A 26,949-nucleotide genomic window follows, 5' to 3' on the forward strand; every position below is an offset into this window, starting at 1 on the left:
TAAAATTATATGGGACTAAACAATAGAAGATGAGATGGCTGGATGGCATCACTGACTCAATGGACGTGAATCTGAGTGAACTCCGGGAGTTGGTGATGGACAGGGAGGCCTGGCGTGCTGCAATTCATGGGGTCGCAAAGAGTCGGACACGACTGAGCGACTGAACTGAACTGAACTGAAACAATAGAAAACTGGGTATATAGGCACTGGTGCTCCTGCTACTGCTGCTAAGTCGCTTCAGTCGTGTCCGACTCTGTGCGACCCCATAGACAGCAGCCCATCAGGCTCCACCGTCCCTGGGATTCTCCAGGCAAGAACACTTGAGTGGGTTGCCGTTTCCTTCTCCACTGCATGAAAGTGAAAAGTGAAAGTGAAGTCGCTCAGTCGTGTCCGACTCTTAGTGACCCCACCGACTGCAGCCTACCAGGCTCCTCCGTCCATGGGATTATAGGCACTACACATCTTTAAAAAGAGTGTTTATTTGGCTCAATGAATTTTCTTTGCTCACTTTGTTTCCTACGTACACTATGACAAGAACACAGTGTGCTTTACTTGGAAATTCACCCTTGCTGTAATCAGATATTAAGGTGTGGTCAGAAAACAGGCTTTAGCAAAGCACAGCTCTGAAAGTGCAATTGGTTTTTTCTGTTGTTGAAGAGGAGAAACAACCCATGAGTTTGGTATAAATCAGCAGATCATGCACTTACCAAGGTGAGCCTAAATTGTTTTTATTTCTTTTAATGAATTTATGAGTTTTATTATATAATTGCTAATTTCTATGAAATGCAGTGTTTGATAGAGTCTATTTAATTACTTATACATATGTTAAATAACTGGAGATGGTATAACATCAGTATAGCAATTATGAAGATTTCTTGTATGAAGTTATGAACATTGGTTTCCAAAACAGGAAGAATATGCCAGTGTATTTGTATCATGCTTTCCTTCTCAAGGTCTCCCCTGGCAGCCCAAATAGTAAAGAATCTGCCTACAATGTGGGAGACTTGTGTTCTATCCTTGGGTTTTTGGAAAGATTCCCTGGAGGAGGGCATGGCAACCCACTCCAATATTCTTGCCTGGAGAATCCCCATGGACAGACCCATTTCTGACCCACTGAAATCATTTCTTCATGGAGAAACTTACTATTTGAAAGTGTATTTTACAGGTTTTTACAGATGCTTAGGTAGTACAGTCCATGGGTCTCAAAGAGTCAGACACAACTGAGCACTAACACTTTCAGGTAGTGTTTAATTGATTACTAATTCCACTCTTGAGTTTAAGTCCATATATGTTATAATCATCTCAATATAGATATTACCCCGTGGACTATACAGTCCATGGAAGTTTCCAGGCCAGAATACTGGAGTGGGTAGCCTTTCCCTTCTCCAAGGGATCTTCCCGACCCAGGGATCACACCCAGGGAGAACCCGGGTCTCCCGCATTGCATGTGGATTCTTTACCAGCTGAGCCACAAGGGAAGCCTAAGAATACTAGAGTGGGTAGCGTATCCCTTCTCCCGCGGATCTTCCCGACCCAGGAATCGAACTGGGGTCTCCTGCATTGCAGGTGGACTCTTTACCAACTGAGCTATCAGGCCCATAGATATTGCATGGCCTAACAAATCAGATTGAGTCAAAAACATCTGTGTATTTGCAAAGAAATGATAATTTATGTTGATAATTGCAATCCTGAGACTAGCTAAGATCCTAACTGGGCTTCACTGGTGGCTCAGATGGTAAAGAATCTGCCTGCAACGCAGGAGACCAGGGTTCAGTTCCTGTGTCGGAAAGATCCCCTGGAGAAGAAATGGTGATCCACTCAAGTATTCTTGCCTGGAGAATCCCATGGACAGAGAAGCCTGGCGGGGCTACAGTCCATGGGGTCGCAAGAGTTGGACACAACTTAGTGACTAAATGACCACCTAAGACCTTAAAATATCATCTAAAGGAAGAATACACTATATTTAATATAATGAGGTTTTTTTAATATTCTAATTTTTAAGAGCTATTTATTCATACATAGTAGAAGCTCTAACTTCCTCATATTTAGTAAACTAGAGAACTCTGCTCCCTCAAATTACTGGCTAACAGAAACTATTGCATCAGTTTTGTGATTGTTTGTTTTTTGTTTTTTTTTTACAGAGAAAACTAAGCACTAGATAATTTAAAGGTTTTTATCAGTAACAATAAGATCAGTGTTAGAGGAGGAATAAAATCCAATATCCTGGGAAAACATGCATTGTTCATGAAATCTGTCTTTTCTCCTTTTTATTCTATTTCTAGAATTTTATTAGCTCCAAATCTAAGCCCAGAATGAAGCAAAGAAGTTATAAATTCATGTTAAGTTCTGAATAGGTGAGCTAGGTAACAGAAACTTCATTTGATGTGTCAAGGTTGGGGGGACATGGTGAAACTCAGCAGCAAGCATGCTTTTCCGGAAGCCCTTAGGGATGTAAAGAATGCTTCATATCAATTAAATGATAAAAGTTCACATTGTCATGATATACTTGTTAATATTTTATTTCAGAAGAATTAAGTTGTAAATAAGATGGCAAATTCTGAACAAGCTGAAGAAATGCAAAAAAATTATCAGAGAAATGGGTATGTTTTGCCTAAATTCTACAAAACATGTTCTGCAACTTCAATTATATCTTATCCTTTTCTCAACTGTAGCAAAATGTCAATAATATTTTCCAAAAATAACAGTGCTGTTTGCACTTTGCTGGACTTTAACATAGTGTTATAACTGGATTAATAGTAAATTTAGGAAGCGTAATTGCTACAGGCTTTGATTTTGTATTTATTTCAGATATTTATTCTTCTAAATTTCTTATCTCTTACCAACATGTAGAGGGAAAATACTTAAATATTTTTAATTCTTTGTGAATCCTTCATTCAATGTGGTACAGTTAATAAAAGAAAATATTGGATTCTAATTATTTTTTCAATAAGTTAGTGTCTATATGTATATTTGTATGTGTGTTATAAAGTTTTCCTACACCTGTAATTCATTAACTTAGAGATGTAAAATGGAAATGATTTTAAATATTTTATTTCTATTTTTACCATAATAATTGAGTTACATTTCAATGTAGAAACTATAAAACTGTAGAAGCTTGCTTTAGTCACTAGTTATATATTCCTGAAACAAAATTTATCAAAAGAAGATAGGGCTCACTAGATCTAGAGCTTTAAGAGTCCACATTTGAGCTGGGAGAAGGGGTTGTAGGGCTTTATCATCTTGAAGCAATAATTTTTGTCATCTATGAATTATCTCAGTGCAAACTGGCCCAATATGTTAGTAAATTATTAACTTCAGGTGGAATAAAATTAAGTGACTTGTCATTTATCAAAGCTGCCAGAACAATATGTTATGAAGCTGAAGAAAGGAATCAGGGGTTCATCCTTCTGTAAAATCTTTTTTAGGAAATTTAATCTGATCCCCGCCGCCCTTCTTTTAATGTTTCAGAGTCTTGTCGTGTGTGTGTGTGTGTGTGTGTATTTAATGACAGATTACAGATTCCCTGAAATCAGTGGACAAAAACTTACATTCTTCATCTGAAACTCCTTGAAAGTGAGCTAAGAAATGAAATTTTCAATGGGTACAAATTTCTCAGTACACTTGTTTAATGTGTACCTAATAGAACTTCTTTCATTTAAAGCATACAGTTTCTCTTGAGCAATTTGTTACAAAGGGTTAAAAATTCTAATTCACCATCTCATGCCCATTAGGATGGCTCCTATCTAAAAATAGTAATAATAATATAAAGCAGAAAATAAGAAGTGTTGTTGAGGATATAGAGAAATTGGAATACTTGTGCATGGTTGATGGGAATATGAAATGATGTAGGAAACAGTATGGTGATTCCTCAAGAAATTAAAAGAATTACCACATGATCTAGAAATTCTACTCTTGGTCGGATACCCAAAAGAATTGAAAGCAAGGACTTGGAGAGATATTTTTACACCTATATTCATAGCAGTATTATTCACAATAGCCAAAAAGTAGAAGCAACCCAAGTGTTCACTGCCGGTAAATGGATGAACAGAATGTGAGGTAATACACAGTGGAACAGTATTCAGACTTAAAAAGGAGAAAAATTCTGACAAGTACTACAACATGGGTTAACCTTGAAGACATTTTGTTAAGTGAGATAAACCCTTCAGAAAACAATAAAATACTGTATTATTCCACCAAAATGAAGTTATTAAAGTAGTCAGATTCCTGGAAAAAGAAAGTACAATGGTGATTGGCAATGGCTATAGGGGAGGAGTTATTTATTGGGGATTGAGTTTCTTTTGGCCAAGATGAGTGTTCTATGAGTGGTTGATGGTGATAGAAGCACAGCAGTATGATTGTACTTAATACCATTATATTCTTACAAATAGTTGAGATGGTAAGTCCTATGTTATATGTATTTTTTCACTATAAAAAAAAATTCTACTTCAGATATGTGTCTTTCAGTTGTTACCTAACTAATAAAGCAGAGACAGCCAGTGATAAATTACTTTCCCAGTGATTATACTAAAAACCTTTGTACTGTATATCATCATTTGATTTTAAAATCTCAGTGTTGATATAAACTTGTTACCAAGTATAAAATTTGATACTTCAACACAGTTTTAATTAGAAAATTCTACAAATTATATTCACATTGTAATCTTTCCATTTTAAACATTTGTTTTCCAGAAAACTGCAAGAACTGCCTAAAGTAAGAAAGCAAGTTGTTGGACCTTTTGAAATAGTAAGTAAAATTAGTTAGAAAGTGTGTCGATGTATCGGAAAATTTTAGGGAATTGTCAGGAGAGTATAGAATAATTGTGTTTGTCTCATACAAACATAATTTATTTTTGTGTTTGGGGGATTTTAAGAAAATAATTTACCAAACTATTATTTCCAACAGGAAAAATATATGTAAGTAACAAAATCCCATGGACGGAGGAGCCTGGAAGGCTACAGTCCACGGGGTCGCGAAGAGTTGGACACGACTGAGTGACTTCACTTTCACTTTTCACTTTCATGCACTGGAGAAGGAAATGGCAACCCACTCCAGTGTTCTTGCCTGGAGAATCCCAGGGATGGAGGAGCTCGGTGGGCTGCCGTCTGTGGGGTCGCACAGAGTCGGACACGACTGAAGCAACTTAGCAGCAGCAGCAACCCATAAATGATGTAATAAGAGATTAAAAAAAAAAAACACAATACCTGTACAAATATCCAATTTCGCCCAAAATAATGGCAAAAGCTAAAGGTTGGTTTTTGGTGTCTGTTTTTTTAATAGTATCATGCTACCATGTTTTATATGTTTTCCTCAGTTTCGCTTTGCTGATGGACTGGATATCACACTCATGATCCTAGGATTACTAGCATCACTAGTAAATGGGGCCTGTCTTCCTGTAATGTCACTGATATTAGGAGAAATGAGTGACAACCTTATAAGTGGATGTCTAGTCAAAACCAACACAAGTGAGTACAATATTTACTTTTCTATGTTGCTACAGACTCAAAAGTATTAAGGAAAGCAGACAAACTCATAATACAGATTATTCTCTTGTTAAACTATGTAATATTTATTCTTCTGTGTTGCCAGGGACTGAAGAACCAAAATCCATATTTGTCAGCCTTCTTCAAAGAAACAGAACCAATAGAATGTGTGTATGTGTGTGTGTGTTTATGTAGAGAAAAAGAGAGACATTTATTAAAAAAAAAAAAAGATAGCTCACATGATTAGGGGAAATCCTAAGTCCAAAATCTGTAAGGTAAGTTGCCAGACTGCGGACCCTCTGTTCCCTATTTGACTTTAAATATTAATTTATACCATCTTATTTTCCACCCAAAGTTTAATTTTTTAAATGCCCCAGTTTTGTTCAAGTGGAATAAATTCATAGTTTCCATCTCTATTTCCTTCCATGTGATGACATCCTGTCTACACAGTTATTAATTTTTTTGATATTTTAATGATAGAGTCTAAAGATGTCATTTCACTTGGTAAACAAATGGAACTCCCAATTCATTGAATATATGTTTGTTGATTCCCAGTTATGTCTATCTGTCTCTGTCTCTGAATGAGTGAGTGAAGAAAGGGAAGGAAGGAGGGGGAAAAAGGGAAGGAATAAGGACAAACTTAGCAACTTAAAGCAATCTCTCTGCAAGTACTCCTTCAGTTGCATGCATATGTGCTAAGTTGCTTCAGTCTTAGATCTGCTCTGTAAATGATTACTTTGTTAACTTTAGATAGGGTAGTCATGCATGAAAGTGAAAGTCACTCAGTCCTGTTTGACTCTTTGTGAACCCACGGAGTATACAGTCCATGGAATTCTCCAGGCCGGAATACTGGAGTGGGTAGCCGTTCCCTTCTCCAGGGGATCTTCCCAACTCAGGGATCGAACCTGTAGTCATGAGTATCTGACTGATATTGCTGAATTTTAATTTTGTTTTTGTTTGAGCTGTGTTATTCAGGTTTTCATTGTGTGTTTTTTCAAATGTAATGAATACACAAAGAGGTTGAGAAATATTTAGGTAAATAATGGGTTTTATTTCTATAGGGATTCCCAGGTGGCTCAGTAGTAAAGAATCTGCCTGCCAATTTAGGAGATACAGGAGATGCAGTTTCGATTTCTGGGTCGGAAAGACCCCCTGGAGGAGGAAATGGCAACCACTCCAGTATTCTTGCCTGGAAAATCCCATGGACAGAGGAGCCTTGTTGGCTACAGTCCGTGGGATCACAAAGAGTTGGACATGACTGAGCGACTAAGCACACATCCTATTATTGGTATAACACATTATTAAAAAGAAGTGGAAATATTAAGGAGTATATCTTCAGCCTTCTAACATTGGTTTTCTGAAGGAAAACAGAGGAGGATTTTTTGCTCCTACAATTAATGATATAAATAATAACTATCATTGATCAGAGGCCCATTTTTATTCCAGCACTGAACTTTTGCACATTTTACCTCTATTAATGTAGTCTCCAAAATGAAATTATACCATTTTTATATGATTCTAGGTATGATTTTTAGAAATAATATATATTCTATTTTTTTTCCAAAAGATATATTGTGGGAAGAGAGCTGACTTCAGAGGCATTTCTCATTCAGAATGCAGAAATAGTTTTCTTCACAAAGTCTCCAAAAAACCAAATTAAGAAATTGGCCCCATTTTTCACAAGACTCCTCTCTGCTTCAATAAGAGACCTTGTTCTGTCTAAACAAGTGCTTCTGAGGAGGAGCTTGTGAATTATTGCCACATGCAGAGTTCCCTTTCTCCACAAACTCCTTACATCCCATGACCTCTTTTTTTTAATATAAATTTATTTTAATTGGAGGCTAATTACTTTACAATATTGTATTGGTTTTGCCATACATCAACATGAATCCACCACGGGTGTACATGTGTTCCCCATCCTGAACCCCCCACCCACCTCTTTGTTAATTCAGTTAAATTTCCTTAAAACTTTGTACTGAGGTTTAACATTTCTATGTCAACTTTGATATTTGTGATAAGCTGCCTAAAAAATGTTTCCTATCAGTTCCAAAAATGGAATAAAGGAAAAATGCACATAAAGATCATATACATCATCATATAGGATGTTATTGTGTTTATGTAAGAAATGAAGAGCATGATGTCTGTTGATTTATTACAAATGTTTATTATGATCAGGGAAGGAAATGACAACCCACTGCAGTATTCCTGCCTGGAGAATCCCATGGACAGAGTCTGGTGGGCTACAGTCCATGAGTCGGATATGACTGAGCGGCTAACACAAACACACACATTATGGCTCTTTAAGAAAGAAAATTATGATAGTTGATATCAACCTCTGTTTTGTGCTATTGGTGAAATTACAACCTTGGTATACCAATTAACGTGTGATGTAGGTTTTTTAGAATATATATAGAAATTTTACATGGAAACAGGTAAACCAAAGATTATTTAAATACTACTTTATGATGTTGCCATTCTTGTATCCAACAAATTTCAATGAGCTTCTTTTAAATTTTTCCCATAACTACTACAACTTTCATTTGTATTGTTGCTTTTCCTGGACTTTCTAAATTGTTTCCTGGGGTATTTCAAACTGAATTCTAAATGCATAATCTCAAAGGAAAGGAAATTCTGTTACTATTACTTACATGCCGAAATCAGAGATATCCTAAAGAATTCTTTCCAGGTATGAGCTACATGGCTAATATTTCCTCGTAATTTTTCATGTTGCATGTGTACTTCTTGTGACAAGAGATAATAATTTCAAATTTTAGGTTGAAGAATAGGAAATAAAGATGATCATTAGCTATCGTGTTAAGCCCATCTTCTTAAGAAGACATTATGTTAAGCCCATTTTCTTGAGAAGGCATTATGTTTTGTTTGGAGGACTATATAATATATATATAAAACACATCATGGCCAATTATAAATTGATTAATATCCTTTATAATTTAAAAACCTTTTTACAGCAAATTATCGGAACTGTACTCAGTCTCAAGAGAAGGTGAATGAAGATATGATTGTGTGAGTACAAATGAAATGTTAATATTATATTCATTGCATGCTGCTTTGTATGGAAAAAACTGAAATGTCTATCTGATTATTAATATTACATATAAATAAGTAAAGTAAACATGTCCTCTTCTTTAATTAGATATATAAAACATAATTACATATTATTTTTTCTCCTACTTGAAAGGTGTATAGCTTCATATGCTTTCAGTTTTGACAAAATTGTCATAATAGAAATGTATTGGAATTTGCATTTTTATATCAGCTTTGTTTCCTGGAACTGAAGGTACATATCCTAGATATTAAATGACTAATTTTTCCTTTTCTTCAAGTTGTTTTTCTTACAAAACTTACAGAAAAAGTGCCACCTCAGTAAACTTTAAAAGCCAAAAATATGTGTGCAACAAACAGTTAAATAAAAAAAATAAAGAATAGTAAAGTTTTATTCAGATGAATTTTGGAAACGAACTATGCAGACTATTATCAGTTTAGTTCAGTTCTGTCGCTCAGTCATGTCTAACTCTTTGCAACCCCATGAACCACAGCATGCTAGGCCTCCCTGTCCATCACCACTCCTGGAGTTTACTCAAACTCATGTTCATTGAGTCGGTATTGCCATCCAGCCATCTCATCCTCTGTCGTCCCCTTCTACTCCTGCCCTCAAATTTTCCAGGATCAGGGTCTTTTCAAATAAGTCAGTCCTTCGCATGAGGTGGCCAAAGGATTGGAGTTTCAGCTTCAGCATCAGTCCTTCCAATGAACACTCAGGACTGATCTCCTTCAGAATGGACTGGTTGGATCTCCTTGCAGTCCAAGGGACTCTCAAGAGTCTTCTCCAACACCACAGTTCAAAAGCATCAATTCTTTGATGCTCAGCTTTCTTTATAGCCCAACTCTTACATCCATACATGACTGCTGGAAAACCATAGTCTTGACTAGATGGACCTTTGTTGGCAAATAATGTCCCTGCTTTTGAATATGCTATCTAGGTTGGTCATAACTTTCCTTCCAAGGAGTAAGCGTCTTTTAATTTCATGGCTGCAGTCATCATCTACAGTGATTTTGGAGACCAAAAAAATAAAGTCAGCCAATGTTTCCCCATCTATTTGCCATGAAGTGATGAGACCGGATGCCATGATCTTAGTTTTCTGAACGTTGAGCTTTAAGCCAACTTTTTCACTCTCCTCTTTCACGTTCATCAAGAGGCTCTTTAGTTCTTCTTCACTTTCTGCCATAAGGGTGGTGTTATTTGCATATCTGAGGTTATTGATATTTCTTCCAGCAATCTTGATTCCAGCTTGTGCTTCATCCAGTCCAGCATTTCTCATGATGTACTCTGCATATAAATTAAATAAGCAGGGTGAGAATATACAGCCTTGACATACTCCTTTCTTAATTTGGAACCAGTCTGTTGTTCCATGTCCAGTTCTAACTGTTGCTTCCTGACCTGAATGTAGATTTCTCAGGAGGCAGGTTAGGTGATCTGGTATTCCCATCTCTTTAAGAATTTTCCAGTTTATTTTGATCCACATAGTCAAAGGCTTTGGCATAGTCAATAAAGCAGAAATAGATGTTTTTATGGAACTCTCTTGCTTTTTCTATGATTCAGCGGATGTTGGTAATTTGATCTCTGGTTCCTCTGCCTTTTCTAAAACCAGCTAGAACATCTGGGAGTTCATTGTTCACGTATTGCTGAAGCCTGACTTGGAGAATTTTGAGCATTACTTTACTAGCATGTGAGATGAGTGCAATTGTGTGGTAGTTTGAGCTTTCTTTAGAATTGCCTTTCTTTGGGATTGGAATGAAAACTGACCTTTTCCTGTCCTGTGGCCACTGCTGAGTTTTCCAAATTTGCTGGCATACTTAGTGCAGCACTTTCACAGCATCATCTTTTAGGATTTGAAATGGCTCAACTGGAATTCCATCATCTCCATTAGCTTTGTTTGTAGTGATGCTTCCTAAGGCCCACTTGACTTCACATTCCAGGATGTCTGGCTCTAGGTGAGTGATCACACCTTCGTGATTATCTGGGTCATGAAGATCTTTTTTATACAGTTCTTCTGTGTATTCTTGCCACCTCTTCTTAATATCTTCTGCTTCTGTTAGGTCCATACCATTTCTGTCCTTTATTGAGCCCATCTTTGCATGAACTATTCCCTTGGTATCTCTAATTTTCTTGAAGAGATCTCTAGTCTCAGACTATTTATAATAAAATTGTATTCAGATTAAAAATTGTAAATTCTGAAATAGATAATTTATAAGGACATTTTGTTTTTGTAGGCTTGTGTCTTAAGCAATATGCTTTCCTCTGTTGCATGTGTTGAGTTTGTTAGAGAAATGCAAACTTACTGGGTATATTCACTGGATTTCAGTAGTGTCTCACTAAAGCTATCTGTCTTATCAGACCTAAAGTGAAAGTAAAAGTGTTAATTGCACAGTCGTGTTGGACTCTTTGCGTGACTGTAGCTTACCAGGCTCCTCTGTCCACAGGATTCTCCACACAAGAATACTGGAGTGCGTTGCCATTCCCTTCTCCAAGGGATCTTCCTGACCCAGAGATCGAGCCTGGGTCTCCTACATTGCAGGCAGATTCTTTACCATCTGAGCTACCAGGGAAGCCCTTATCAGACCTAGGGGATCTCTTATTCTTTTCCCCCAGAAGTGAAGCCTCCATGTTACACAACCCTAAGGACATTGCAATGGTACTCTCTAGGCCATAATTCTTGATCTTCCCCACTGTTAGCCACAACCTCATGTGACTGTGGCTTCATAATCTTCAATTAATTTAAATTAAATAAAATTTAAAAATCAGTTCCTCATCCTCAGTCACATGCCAAGTGCTCACAAGTTATATAAGGCTGGCTGCCATATTGTACAGCATCAATATGGAACATTTTCTTCATCACAGAACATTCATTTGGGCTGTTCTGTTCTGCAACTAAATGTGAATACTACTGCCTCAAGTTTTGCTTTGCTGCAGTCTCAGCTTTCTTAGAGGGAACATTTCCAATTTTTTTAGCAATTTTTTCATAAAATTTATTGGTATTGGATCTTTTGAAAATTCCTAATTAGGATCCAGGAACTTCCTTCTACTCACTTCATGGGAAATAGATGGGGAAACAGTGGAAACAGTGTCAGACTTTATTTTGGGGGGCTCTAAAATCACTGCAGATGGTGACTGCAGCCATGAAATTAAAAGATGCTTACTCCTTGGAAGGAAAGTTATGACCAACCTAGACAGCATATTCAAAAGTAGAGACATGACTTTGCCAACAAAGGTCCGTCTAGTCAAGGCTATGGTTTTTCCAGTGGTCACGTATGGATGTGAGAGTTGGACTGTGAAGAAGGCTGAGTGCCAAAGAATTGATGCTTTTGAACTGTGGTGTTGGAGAAAACTCTTGAGAGTCCCTTGGACTGCACAGAGATCCAACCAGTCCATTCTGAAGGAGATCAGCCCTGGGATTTCTTTGGAGGGAATGATGCTGAAGCTGAAACTCCAGTACTTTGGCCACCTCATGCGAAGAGCTGACTCATTGGAAAAGACTCTGATGCTGGGAGGGATTGAAGGCGGGAGGACTGAAGGCCAGAGGATGAGATGGCTGGATGGCATCACTGACTCGATGGACTTGAGTCTGAGTGAAATCCGGGAGTTTGTGATGGACAGGGAGGCCTGGCGTGCTGCGATTCATGGGATCGCAAAGTGTCGGACACGACTGAGCGACTGAACTGAACTGAACTGAACAGTATTAGAACAGGGCTCTGATGTTACAATCATGAAGTATGAGTTTCTTACAAAAAAAGTTTGGAACCTTTAAAATTAGGGACATCTATATAAAAAACAGATAATAAAAGGGCTAGAGTAAGATATGTCTATGTAGTCTATGCACAGTTATTAAGCGATTATAAAATTTATGAGGAAATATTCCTAACATTTATAATGTACTATTTGTTATGATATTGTTTCTCAAACTAGTGTTATCAGTTTGGAAATATTTGAGATATATAATTAGAAAACACTGTATATGACACCCTTGTTGGACACTTTGGACAGATAAGCATAGTTATGGCTCAGTTTAACCCAAGTTTTCCAAACCTCTTTAACTATGGAAACTAAACATCCTGCTGAGCTAATGTTTTGATGAACAGCTCTCTGGGAAACAGTTTTTTATAGAACTCTTGGTAGGGATAAAGTTGTGCCTCTTACCTCTGTAATAATCAGGAACTGAAGACTTTTATTTTACCTGAGTCATTTTACAAAGACAATCACTCATAGCTTTATGTAATTTTAATGTTTTAATGTTGTCTGTGCCTTTGTCTTACTAATTAGACAATTGTTCTGAAAATAAGATTCCTCCTTTGTAATCAGTTCCCATTTCCACCCCTGCTGCTGCTGCTGCTGCTAAGTCGCTTCAGTCGTGTCCGACTCTGTGCGATCCCATAGACGGCAGCCCACCAGGCTCCCCCGTCCCTGGGATTCTCCAGGCAAGAACACTAGAGTGGGTTGCCATTTCCTTCTCCAGTACATGAAAGTGAAAATTGAAAGTGAAGTCGCTCAGTGGTGTCCGACCCTCAGTGACCCCATGGACTGCAGCCTACCAGGCTCCTCCGTCCATGGGATTTTCCAGGCAAGAGTACTGGAGTGGGGTGCCATTGCCTTCTAGCCCCAAACAAATACATCTCTGCTATCTTTAAAGAGTTGCATAATTCAGACATTGCATGTGCTTAGAAACATTCAGTATATAGGATTTCCCACCTAGCCTCTTTTATTAAATGTAATGTTTTTGAGGTTCATTCATATTATAATGTGTTTAGTAGTTTATTTCTTTTCATTGCTTAGTAGTAATCCACAGTAAGGATATATCACATTTTGTTTGTTCACCAGATGATGGGCTTTAGGACTGTTTCCATTTTTCTTTTTTGTGTGTGCAATTTAAAAATAATGTTTCTATGAACATTAATATGTAAGTTTCTGTGTGGACATATGTTTTTATTTCTCTTGGGTAGATACCTAGGAGTGGAATTGCTGGGTCATATGATAAGGTCACATTCAACTTTTTAAGAAACTGCCAAACTGTTTTCCAAAGTGGATACACCATTTTACTTTCCCACGAACAACGTGTGTTTCAGTTTCTCCACAACTTCACCAACACTTGTTATTGTCTTTTTTATTATAGCTACTTTGTAGGTATGAAGTGGTATGGTATTGTGACTTTAATTTGCATCTCCCTAGTGACTAATAACGAGCATTTTTTTATTTACTTTTTAAGCATTCATGTATTTCTTTGGTAAAATACATATTCAAATATTTTGCATAGGTTGTTGTGTTTGTCTTAAATATTGAATTGTAAGAGTTCTTTATAAATTCTAGATATGAGTTCTTTGTCAGATATATGACTGGCATATATTTTCTCCTAGTGTGTGGCTCCTTTTCTCATTTTCTTAAAGATTCCTTTTGAGGCAGAAAAGTTTTAAATTTTGATTAGGTACAGTTTATCAAGTTTTTTGTTTATGAATTTCCCTTTTGGACTTAGGAATTCTTTGCATAGGATCATGAAAATTCTCTTCTATATTTTCTTCTAGAAATTTCAACATTTTAGCTCATCCTTAGGTTTTTGATCCATTTTGAGTTTTTTTTGTGACTATTGTGAGGTAAGGGTCTAACTTCTTTTTTGCATGTGGCTATTCATTTGTCCCAAGACTATTTCTTAAAAAAACGTTTTTTCCACATTGAATTGCCTTGGCACTTTTGCTAAAAATCAAATGCCCACAAATATAAGGGCTTCTGTTCTCTCATTTTTGTTGCAGTTATTGATATGGTTATCCTTATACTACTGTTGGGCTTCCTTTGTGGCTCAGACAGTAAAGAATCCCCTGCAGTGCAGAAGACCTGGGTTCAATCCCTGGGTTGGGGAGATCCCCTGGAGGAAGGCATGGCAACACACTCCAGTATTCTTGCCTGGAGAATTTCATGGACAGAGGAGCCTGGCTGGCTGCAGTCCATGGGGTCACAAAGAATTGGACACGACCAAGCGACTAAGTACAGCATATGTTGGTATCACACTGCCTTGAATACTGTAGATTTAGAGTTTAAATAAATAAATTTTTAAAAATCAGGTAATGAAAATCCTCCAACTTTGTTCTCTTTAGACATCTCATCTCTACATACATTTCTACATCTATTTTGGGGTTATCTTTCAAAATCTGCCAAATAGCCTGCTGAGATTTTTGACAGGGGTTGATTGAATCTATAGATCAATCTGGGGAGCTCATCATCTTATCAACACTGAGTCCTCCAATCCATTTATTCAGATCTTTAATTTCTCCCAACAATGTTTTATAGTTTTCAGTGTACAAGTCTTCCATTTCTTCTTTGCATTTGGTTTTCTTACCCATTTTCCTCTTACAATATTGCAAACATTTTCCCCACAACATTATAAAGAGTTCAATAAGATTTCTATTAAACCTATAGCATTCTGTGGTATCCTTGAGCAGTCCCTTCTATTAGAAAACAGTCAGTTCTCATTATTGTAATAATTATCTTCTATTAAAGTCATCATGAACACTGAAATACCAATACTGAACCATTACTTCTAGGTTTCTGTGAACCTCCAGTCACAACATTTTCATTAATCAATTAATATTGAACTCCTGGTCAACAGCACTGTAACTCACGTCTGAATGACACTTCCCTTTCACATGTATTTTCATGTGCCATAGGGCACTTCACAGCTTCCTGCACTTAGGAACGCTAGACAAGACTTCAACTTGCTTCTTGAGAGTTATTTTAAACAGTGAAATCATCAGCAAAAAACACAAATATGAGAACAATTTACCACTACCTAGATCACAAAAATGACATTGAAGGACAGGGAAGCCTGGTGTGCAGCAGTGCATGGAGTCGCAAAGAGTCAGACACAAGTTAGTGACTGAACAACAACAACAAAAAACAATGAGAGCTAAAACAGAAAAGCAGAATGTTGCCTTGTTCAGCCTCAGCTGGGAACATCTATCTATGTTGGGTGACTCAAAATTTTTGCCACTCTGCACATGTCCATAAATAACAATGAAAACAGCAATAACTGATTTTGGGTTACAAGTAAATTTTATTGAACAGGCACATTTGCCAACAGAGAATCTGGGAATAATGAGACTCAAGTGTACATCTCTTTGTGCTTTTCTTGGTACTTTACTATCTTGGCTTTCCAATTACCTCACTGGCCACTTCTCAAGCTTTCTTTACTGATTCTTTGTCCTCTTCTTAAACTCTACCATGTTTGGAGAGTACTGCAGCTCAGTCCTTGGTCTTATTCTCTTTTTTTTTTATTGATATCCACACTTTATTCTCTGTCCCTGTGGATGATCTCAGCCAGTACTTTAATTGCCACCTATCAGCTGTTGACTCAAATTTTCATCTCCAGCCAATACCCATCTCCAGCACTTCAGCTTCTCATTTTCAACTTATTATTTGGTATCCACTTTGATGTTTAATAGGCATGTCAGACTTATGTCTAAATCAAAACACTTGATATCTCCTGCAAATCTGTTCCTCTGTCACCTGCCCACATCTGTAAATGGCACCCCATTCATTCAGTTGCTCAAGACAAAATCTAAGCAGTTATGCTTCCTTTCTTCCCTTCCTGCTTTCCTCACATCCAGTACATTGGCAATTCTTGTCTGTTGTTGTATTTCCAAAATATAACTAGAATATGTCTACCTCTTTGCAATCAGCTTCCACCGTCTACATCTAAGCCTCCATCTTTCTTACTGTGACCACTGCAATTGCCTCCTATCTAAACTGTCTTTTTTTTCTTTCGTTGTTGCCTTCATCTATTCTCCAGAGTGGATCCAGAGTAATCTTTAAAAGTTGAATAGAGAAGGACATTGTATGTTTAAATGGTCTTCTTATCTCTTGGAATAAAACTTGTGCAATGCACCATAGGTAAGAGCCCTGTGACTTGCCAAATTCTCCAGCCTTACAATTTCATACCACTTTGGACTGTTTTTGTTCTGGGAATATGGTAAGCTCTTTCCTGCCTCTGAATGTATTACTTGCTCTTCTCTGTTCCTGCAATGCTTTTCTTGCTTTTTCATGGCTGGTTCCATTTCTTCTTTTGAATCCCAGCCATTATATCATTTCCTCAAAGGAAATTTTCTTAATCATTCTTTTTATCTTCACTAACTCTCCTGTAGTCTGCCAGGCTCCTCTGTCCTTGGGGTTTCCCAAGCAAGAATATTGAAATGGGTTGCCATTTCCTTCTTCAGGGATCTTCCTGACCCAGGGATTGAACCTGCATCTCCTGATATTGATCCATCAGTGGCACTGAGGTTGTTTTCATATCTTGGCTATTGCAAATAATACTGTGATGAATGTAGAGGAGCATATGTCTTTTCAAACTATTGGTTTTATATTTTTCAGATAAATACCCAGAGTGGAATATCTGGATTATATGATAGTTCTATTCTTAATTTTTTGAGGAATCTCCATACTGTTTTCCATAGTGGCTTCACCAATTTAAATTCCCAGCAACAGTGCACAAGGATTCCCTTTACTTCACATCCCCACCAACACTTGTTATTTCCTGTTTTTGTGATAATAGCCATTTTAACAGATGTGAAGTGGTATCTCCTTGTGGTTTTGATTTGCATTTCCCTGATGATAAGTGATATTCAACATATTTTCATGTGTCTCTTGGCCATCTGTATGCTTTCTTTGGAAAAATGTCTCTCCCGATCCTCAGCCCATTTTTTATTTAGATTGTCTGTTTTCTCCTTGTTGATTTTCATTAATTTTTATATATCTTGGATCCCAGCCATTATATCATTTCCTCAAAGGAAATTTTCTTAATCACTCTTTTTATCTTCACTAACTCTCCTGACTCACCTTTTTGTTAGTCGCTAAGTCCTGTCCAACTCTTTTGGGACTCCATGGACTGTAGTCTGCCAGGCTCCTCTGTCCTTGGGATTTCCCAGGCAAGAATATTGGAATGGGTTGCTGTCTCCTTCTCCAGAGATCTTCCCAACCCAGGGATTGAACCTGCATCTCCCGATATATATATATAATATTAGATATATGACTTGTAAATATCTTCTCCCATTCCATAGATTGTCTTTCTATTTTGTTGATAATTTCCTTTGTTGTGCAAAACTTTTTGGTTTGAAGTCATCCCATTTGTTTATTTGAAAGCTTGTCTGATTCCAAGAACCGATCTATTTCTTCTAGGTTGTCCAACTTGTTGGCAAATAACTGTTCATTATATTCTCTTATAATCCTTTGTATTTCTTTGGTATCTGTTGTAATTTCTCCTCTTTTGTTTCTGATTTTATCTAAGCCTTTTCTTTTTTCTTAGTAAGTTCAGCCAAAGTTCTGTCAATTTTATCTTTTCAAAGAACCAGCTTTTAGTTTCATTCATATTTTCTGTTGTTTTTAGTCTCTATTTCATTTATTTCTGCTCGCCACTGTCTTCAGGCTTCACTTCTTTTTCTTTTTCTAGTTCCATGAGGTGTTAAGTTAGATTATTTATTTGAGATTTTTCTTATTTATAGGCCTGCTGTGAACTTCTCCTTAGTACTGAACTTGCTGTGTCCCATAGATTTTGGCATGAAATGAATACATTTCTTATCTGGTCTACCGCTGTTAGATATTTAGAATGTTTACAGTTTTATGTATTAATGCTACAATAAACATTCATCTAGATTAATCTTTGTACATATTTCCTCAGGGTAAATTATTTAAGTTGGATAATTTTGGATTTAATGGTGTATTATATATATATATATATTTAAAGCATTTAAAAAATATATTTAAAGCATTTTATAAAATACTTTTGACTACTATCATTTCTTTACTCTCCCTTTTTGTATGTTTTCCATATACAACTAAAATGATTATGTCAATGTAGCACTTTCAAATGAAAGTATTAAAAATATAGAAAGAAACTATAACTAACAAACATATTTTGAAATACCAAGCTATGCTAATAATATCAGATCAGATCAGATCAAGTCAGTTGCTCAGTCATGTCCGACTCTTTGCGACACCACAAATCGCAGCACGCCAGGCCTCCCTGTCCATCACCAACTCCTGGAGTTCACTCAGACTCATGTCCATCGAGTCAGTGATGTCATCCAGCCATCTCATCCTCTGGCGTCCCCTTCTCCTCCTGCCCCCAGTCCCTCCCAGCATCAGAGTCTTTTCCAATGAGTCAACTCTTCACATGAGGTGGCCAAAGTACTGGAGTTTCAGCTTTAGCATCATTCCTTCCAAAGAAATCCCAGGGCTGATCTCCTTTAGAATGGACTGGTTGGATCTCCTTGCAGTCCAAGGGACTCTCAAGAGTCTTCTCCAACACCACAGTTCAAAAGCATCAATTCTTCAGCGCTCAGCTTTCTTCACTGTCCAACTCTCACATCCATACATGACCACAGGAAAAACCATAGCCTTGACTAGATGGACCTTTGTTGGCAAAGTAACGTCTCTGCTTTTGAATATGCTATCTAGGTTGGTCATAACTTTCCTTCCAAGGAGTAAGCGTCTTTTAATTTCATGGCTGCCGTCACCATCTGCAGTGATTTTGGAGCCCCCAAAAATAAAGTCTGACAGTGTTTCCACTGTTTCCCCATCTATTTCCCATGAAGTGATGGGACCAGATGCCATGATCTTCGTTTTCTGAATGTTGAGCTTTAAGCCAACTTGTTCACTCTCCACTTTCACTTTCATCAAGAGGCTTTTGAGTTCCTCTTCACTTTCTGCCATAAGGGTGGTATCATCTGCATATCTGAGGTTATTGATATTTCTCCCAGCAATCTTGATTCCAGCTTGTGTTTCGTCCAGTCCAGCATTTCTCATGATGTACTCTGCATATAAGTTAAATAAACAGGTGACAATATACAGCCTTGACAAACTCCTTTTCGTATTTGGAACCAGTCTGTTGTTCCATGTCCAGTTCTAACTGTTGCTTTCTGACCTGCATACAGATTTCTCAAGAGGCAGATCAGGTGGTCTGGTATTCCCATCTCTTGAAGAATTTTCCACAGTTTATTGTGATCCACACAGTCAAAGGCTTTGGCATAGTCAATAAAGCAGAAATAGATGCTTTTCTGGAACTCTCTTGCTATTTCCATGATCCAGCGGATGTTAGCAATTTGATCTCTGGTTCCTCTGCCTTTTCTAAAACCAGCTTGCACATCAGGAAGTTCACGGTTCACATATTGCTGAATAAGAGAGGTATATTCTGAGTGTCATACGAGGGTAACCTAGATTCCTCTATCAACATACTCAGCCTTTCTGGTGGTGGTTTATTTTTAATTATGTGCTTTAGCACAAACTCTCTTAATCAAATATGACAAATTTCATTTTTTGGTAACAAAGGAAAAAAAGGTGTACTTCAGTCTCACTAAAATTTCCAATAATCTTTTTTTCAGGTTAACCTTGTATTATGTTGGAATAGGAGTTACTGCCTTGATTTTTGGCTACATACAGATTTCGTTTTGGGTCATGACTGCAGCACGACAGACCAAGAGAATTCGAAAACAGTTTTTCCATTCAGTTTTGGCTCAGGACATCAGCTGGTTTGATAGTTGTGACATCGGTGAACTTAATACGCGCATGACTGAGTAAGAGGATGGATATGCAGTTTATCAACTTTGTTCTTATACGTGATGTACAAATGACTTAATTTCATGTATTTTCTTGCTTCAGGGACATCAACAAAATCAATGATGGTATTGGAGACAAGATTGCTCTGTTGTTTCAAAACATGTCTACTTTTTCTGTTGGCCTGGCAATCGGTTTGGTGAAGGGCTGGAAACTCACACTGGTGACTCTGTCCACGTCCCCTCTTATAATTGCTTCAGCAGCCATATTTTCTAGGGTAGGTAAGATGGCTAATGCAGTGTTGACTGAAAGCAAGAATGTGAAGATATTTTACTGAGATTGTATAAAAAGAAGGCAGTTCTATATTTATGTGTCCCCAAATAAGAAAGAATATTATATGTCACAAATGCTTTTGATTTTGTTTATCATTAACCGCCTTTCTATCTTCAAGTAATTTGACTACAATGAAGTCTGGGTTTAATATCTCACTAACATTGAAGAATATTACTTTCATTTAGAACTTAATGCAGTTTCGAATACTAGCATGAATAAAGTTTTATGCCACTATACATTGAATGCTGGAAAAATCTTGTGTATTTTAAATTCCCAGATAATTGTGTTTCAATTAATTTCACTAGAACAGAATGGAGAAATCCTAAAACAGTAAACATTTAAGCTGTTATGTGACTATTTTATGTCAACCATTCCAAATTTATATTTTATTAGGCTCTGAATAACCACTTAAAATGTCTGCTAATGTATATGTTTATATATTATGTCAATCTGTTTCAATTTTTTAAAACAAATTATGTATTTACACAAGTTATATTTTATCACTGTTATAGTGTGAATATTAATCTCTTTACAAGATATTAACCTATTTACAGCCTGGTTTTGAAATCAGTGCCCTTTGTGAAGGGCAAAATATATATATCCCTGCACCAATATATCCTTAATATCTCTCTCCATGTTAAGTCTTTGGCAATACTACCAATGTGTATACCCATTTCCTAGATTGGAGGCACAGTGTACTCTTGAAAGATGAGTTTTGTTTTGTTTTGGGGTTTTTTTGAGTTTAAAATTTTTCAAAGCTAATTGTTCTTTATGGAAGTCAAAACCATAAAATTCACTGAGTTTATTTGTTAGCTATATACAAATTCAACCAAACAAGAACTTTCAGCAATAAAACATATTCTGATTAAAAATCCCTTCACAATAGATTTGGGTGTTTAGACAACAGATCTTTATTTAGTGAGTTCTAGTGTTGACCTTGTAACCCTTGTCAAAATCTTCATCCCCAGCTTACCAGAAATGAGGACCCCTCAGTAGGAAAATTACCCATGTTACTAAAATCAGAGCTATAACTTCCCAGGAAGTGAAGTGGACAATGAGTTTAAAAAGAACAGCAGTGGGGGAAACTAAAGTCTGCTCTTGTTATTAACTGGTTGCAATAGGAAGCAAAGTCAAAATTATCTAAATGACTGAAGAAGCCAGGCTGGATGGTTTCTAGCATCTTTTAATTCAACTTAATTCGACAAGTATTTATTGAATGCTGGATATGTATTGGGTTGGCCAAAAAGTTTGTTTGGGTTTTTTGATAAGATGTTACAGAAAAGCCCAAATGAATTTTTTGGCCAACCTACTACAAGGTTTTTTGCTATGTGCAGCTTCCCTTTCAGTGATACATTATAGAAATAGCTATCTTTATTAAGTGAATTCGATAAATAATGAGGATTACTCAGTTTGTAATACCTTCTGCTTTAGCAAACACCTGAACATGTCTTACACAAAATTAGTTCCAATTATGTGGAGTGTATTTTGAAAGTGGATTGATTTGTTATGGGAGCAAGCCACAGTTATAGACTCATAACCCTAAGGACAATTTCCCTGCTTCCTTTCATTGAACTGTTATGCTAATTACTAAATTAAATCCTTCACTTATTAAAGGAATAGTAAGTGAGATGTATAATAGAGAAAAAGGCACATGCTGATTAAAAATTTTGAGAAATCAAGTAAAATTGACTAATATCACCAAGAAATAGTCTCTCTCTCTCTCATTCCTCTTCTTGCTACAACTCTCTAACTCACCCTTGGGAAGTCTTTCTTTTTTTCTTTTTACATAGTAAGAAATCAAATCAAGTCAGATCAGGCACACTAATTTCCAAAATACACTTAAGAAGAACCATGTCCCTAATATTCTTCTCCAAATCAAATTTTTCCAAACAGTATTGAGATAGATACTCATTTTCTAAGCTTTTAAAAATATAGAGAAAAAACAGTGAAGCTCCATTAGAAGGAAAAACAGAGATTTAGACTCTAGGTTATGTTAAGCTAAGCTTATTCACTGCTGCGAGATTCTAAAAAGTCAGTATCTGTCATCGTTGATTTCCTTATTTGCAAACTGACTGAGTTAGAATGTTGTAAGTATCTTTTCAGTAGTAAAATTTTGTCATTCTAGATTCTACCTGAATTAAATTCTCTGCACATTGTTAGTATCTCAGGTTATTCTTTTTTTTTCTGATAATCGATCACACTTTATTTTTTATTGGGGTATAATTTACAATATTGTGTTAGTTGAAGGTGTACAACCAAGTGAATCTGTTATACATATACATATATCCATTCTTTTTTAGTGTCTCTTCCTATATAGGCCATTACAGAGTGTTGAGTAGACTTCCCTGTGCTCTACAGTAGTTCCTTATTACTTATCTATTATGTATATATGTTTGCATGTGTCAAACTCAGTCTGCTAATTTGTCCCCTTACCCTTATCCAGGGTAGCCAGAAATGTATCTTTTACATCTATAACTCTATTTCTGTTTTGTAGATAAGTTCATTTGTAGCCGTCTTTTGGATTCCACATGTAAGTGATATCATATGGTATTTGTCTACCCTAAGTTATTCTTAGGTTAACTGTGGTCTTTGTTTATTATAGATAGTTATTTCATTATCCAGTAAGGAATTAAATGCCTATTCCAAAGCTGGCGCTGTAGCAGAAGAAGTCTTGTCATCAATCCGAACAGTCATAGCCTTTGGGGCCCAGGAGAAAGAAATTCAAAGGTCTGTTTCTTTAATTATGATAATATACACTTGCTTTTATTTCCCCCTGAGGCTATTTCCACCAGGAGTCAGTGGTCCAGCTGTAATGGGAACACATCTCTGTCTGACATCACAGCTGCAACTTTTTTTTTTGGTGGTTGTTTTTTGTTTTGTTAAATAAGATCAATAACTTTATAATTTGTGTAAAAGTGTTGCAGCCATATTATAAAAATTCAAACCATTGGAGAAATATACAGAAGAAAAATAACTCACCTTGTTTCACCCTCTTCAGAAAAACAATTAATATTTAGTGACTATCATTCCAGGCATCTTTTCACATATATACACAGACATCAGAATAGGGAGGTCAATACAAAGATCAACAGAAATTATTCTGCTAAGTGTGAGCCTGCTCTTCATCTTATTCATAACAAAAATAATTACTTTAACTTTTACCTGAAGAAAATTAAATGGAAATGGAATTTGAAGAATTTTTCAAAATTTAGACAGCAAATCTCTTCCCAGAAATAATTGTCATCCCAAAGTTATTCCTCTAAAGTGAAGAGGAAAATTAAGGACTCATTTCATGGCTAGAATCTTTGTTTTTCAGCAACTTGTTTCACTTTATCAAGGTTGGAGAAGGAAATGGCAATCCACTCTAGTATTCTTGGCTGGAGAATTCCATAGACAGAAGAGCCTGATGGGCTATAGTCCATGGGGTTGCAAAGGGTCAGACACGACTGAGTGACTATCACTCAAGATTATTATATTTTGTTGTGCCTTTTAAAGGTATACGCAGAATCTAAAAGATGCAAAGGATGTTGGCATAAAAAAAGCTATTGCTTCAAAACTCTCTCTTGGAGCTGTGTACTTCTTTATGAATGGAACCTATGGACTTGCTTTTTGGTATGGAACCTCCTTGATTCTTAGTGGAGAACCTGATTATACCATCGGAACTGTTCTTGCTGTAAGTCTTATTTGAGAACACAGGTAACTGGCTTAGATAATCTTTTCTTACCTAGCATTTATTAAAAATTTCTCTTTGAATGATAGTGAATATTTAGAGATGAGTGTTTTAATAAACAAGTATTTCTTTCCTTCAAATGATTTGTATGCGCCTTTATAGTTGTATGTTGTCAGGATTTACTCATCCAGTATGATTTAGTGTCTTCTAAAGGCATGATGCTTTTGAAAGAATCATAATTGAATTCTTCACTGGGAGTTAGAGTCATCTTAATCCAGGAGTCAAAAAGACCAGTCTCTTGTAAGACTGTTTTCTTTCCATCTTGCTGAGATAAGAGGACGCTCTGCATTCACCTTTCTAAATGTCTTCTTCTGGAAATGTTCTGTAGATTGGACTCTCCTACTCTTCCTCTGTCCTTTCAGCTCATGGTAATGTTTAAAACAAACTATATATAGCTATGTTCAGCATCACAACTTAGAGTTTTTTAAACTCTTAATGGTTATACATTAAATTATAATTTTTTCACTTACGCTCCTAAGTTTCAATAATAAACATATGAGTTCAGGGTTAAGTTCATTTGTCTTGATGAACTAAATGGATCTGGCTGATATACTTTAGTTCTCATTTGGCCTTCCCATTCTATGTAGATTTCTTTTTTGTTAACTAAAGTCATCTTTTAAAGTTTAGACTTTTACTTTTAAGACTTTAAGCTATTCATTAATTTCTGGTAAATAAAACTTGAGTTTGAGAAATTTTTAGCACCTTTTTCCTCCTCAGTTTATGTGTGGCTCTAGGTTTATAACTAACTTGCTAAGCTTTAGCTTCCTCATCTATAAGACAGGGAAACTAGCACTTAGCTTGTGAGACTCTTTGCTTATTTGTCTTTTGGCAGAGATGTGTCTGTCTGAAAATGGACAACTGTCCACTAATACAAGTAATCAGAAAAGTTGGGGAAGAATAGTACGGCATCTCTAAGACAATGAAATCTATAACATCCTTCCCTTTAAAGTTAAGAAGTTAACCAGCATGCAGGACAGTACAGCTCACCTCCTCACCGATCCAGGTTCATGTATGGCTAGCAGTCCTCAGTAAGCAGATTTTTCTGCTCAGCTTCCCCACAGGTAATAACAAGATGATTATGGGACAATTAGAAATTGTTCAACATTAAGAAAAGGCCAACTGCATTTGGATTAACTAATATTTCCTTTCTGTTTGACAACATCTTCCGATCTTTCCTATCTAATTTCTCTAAAATCCCTCTGAATCTCAACCAAGTATACACTTCATTCTGTTGTCCCTCTTATATAACTGTGAAGGATAAATATTATTTTTTGTTTCTGTAGGTTTTTTTTAGTGTAATCCATAGTAGTTATTGTATTGGAGCAGCAGCCCCTAACTTTGAAACGTTCACTATAGCCAGAGGAGCCGCTTTTAATATTTTCCACATTATTGATAAGGTAAGACTCCCAATTGATTTGAAAGATAACTATCATTACTGCAAGAAGGAAACCAAAGTACAGGCACACTCATTTCACTAAAATGAAAAGATGGACAAAATCCATGTTGACCAATTGGCTATAGAAAAAGGAATTGTTTTAACTCTTCTATAAGGAGATTGTGTTTTATCAAAGGCTTCACATCCAACTCAATGCACTTCTAAAGCAGAAAGGAAAATATTGTAAAAGAAAACACATCTTTAAACTACTTTTAGAATATAGAGAGTGTCAGCTTAGTTTCTCTAAGATTTATACTGCCCTCTTTGTTTTTCCAAGAAACCCACTATAGATAACTTTTCAACAACAGGCTATAAACTGGAATGCATAGAAGGAACTGTGGAATTTAAAAATGTTTCTTTCAGTTATCCATCAAGACCATCTATCAAGGTAAGTAAAATTTAATTACGGAAATGTACAATTTTCTAATATTACTTTCCACTGGCTTGATCACTTCTTAGGAAATTGTTTAGAATTAGTCTGACCAAGATTTGGCTACTTTGTGTAGAGATTTGAGGGGAGAGATGGAGATAGAGACACATAAAGAGGAGAAGGAAAGAAGGAAGGAAAGATCACAAATGCACAAATAACTCTGGAAAAAACTACTTGCATTTTGCAGCCTCTTCTCTGTATTCAACTGACTAAAGTATTTTCACCTCCCTGGAATTCCTTCACTCTGAATTTGGGAGCACAGCAAAAATGTCTTGAATTGATGGTGCCACCTACTGGTGGTCCCTGGATATTTTCCCACTCAGCATAGACAGCTCCGTGAACTTTTTGAAGTTTCTAATCTGGGGGAATTGTGTATATGTTGTGTCTTTCCCTTTTCCCTTCCCTAAAGCCTTTACTACACCAGCTTTTGTGCCTCAGTTTCTGTCTCTTACTTTTACACAAGCACACACTCACACACACACACACACACCACTCAGCAAAAGTGCATCCTTCTCCTTTTATCATTCAGTCTTGGGCAATTTCTAGCAAAAATATGTGTGTCTGTTCTATTGTTTTCATCCTTTCATCTTATTAATGTATTTATCTTAAAAAAGGAGTTACTGTTAAAGATTTCAAGGAATAATTCCTACTAAAATACCTGTTTTATAGAAAAAGGATGATTTTAAGTGAAATAGGTAAAATTACTAATGCCATCAACCTTTACTATCTTTTAAAGTGTCCAAATATCCCCTGCATAATTTGCATCGAAAAAAATATTTACCTACTCCTACTACCTTATTTTTTTCTAGGTCTTTGATTGAAATTATTTTTTTCAAAGATCGCTATTTTTAAAAAAATTTGTTACTCAATTACCATTATTGGAATAGTGTTGTCTTCCATCATTTTTCTTAATATAAATAGAGCATTTTAATTCC

General features: G+C 36.3%; 1 protein-coding gene across 1 annotated transcript in view; it reads left to right on the plus strand.

Annotated features, from left to right (window-relative positions):
• The first annotated feature begins 533 nt into the window (after nt 1-533).
• ABCB5 (ATP binding cassette subfamily B member 5) overlaps nt 534-26,949 on the plus strand; it is a 120,652-nt gene continuing 94,236 nt past the window's right edge. The window contains exons 1-11 of the mRNA XM_024991009.1: nt 534-711; nt 2,527-2,600; nt 4,690-4,744; nt 5,313-5,463; nt 8,451-8,505; nt 19,915-20,106; nt 20,192-20,363; nt 23,022-23,146; nt 23,915-24,092; nt 25,433-25,546; nt 25,862-25,972. Of these exons, the coding sequence (XP_024846777.1) occupies nt 2,548-2,600; nt 4,690-4,744; nt 5,313-5,463; nt 8,451-8,505; nt 19,915-20,106; nt 20,192-20,363; nt 23,022-23,146; nt 23,915-24,092; nt 25,433-25,546; nt 25,862-25,972 (1,206 nt within the window). The 5' untranslated portion in view covers nt 534-711; nt 2,527-2,547. The remainder of the gene's footprint in view (nt 712-2,526; nt 2,601-4,689; nt 4,745-5,312; nt 5,464-8,450; nt 8,506-19,914; nt 20,107-20,191; nt 20,364-23,021; nt 23,147-23,914; nt 24,093-25,432; nt 25,547-25,861; nt 25,973-26,949) is intronic.

Source organism: Bos taurus, chromosome 4, assembly GCF_002263795.3.
Source record: "Bos taurus isolate L1 Dominette 01449 registration number 42190680 breed Hereford chromosome 4, ARS-UCD2.0, whole genome shotgun sequence".
Classification (NCBI taxonomy): Eukaryota; Metazoa; Chordata; class Mammalia; order Artiodactyla; family Bovidae; genus Bos; species Bos taurus.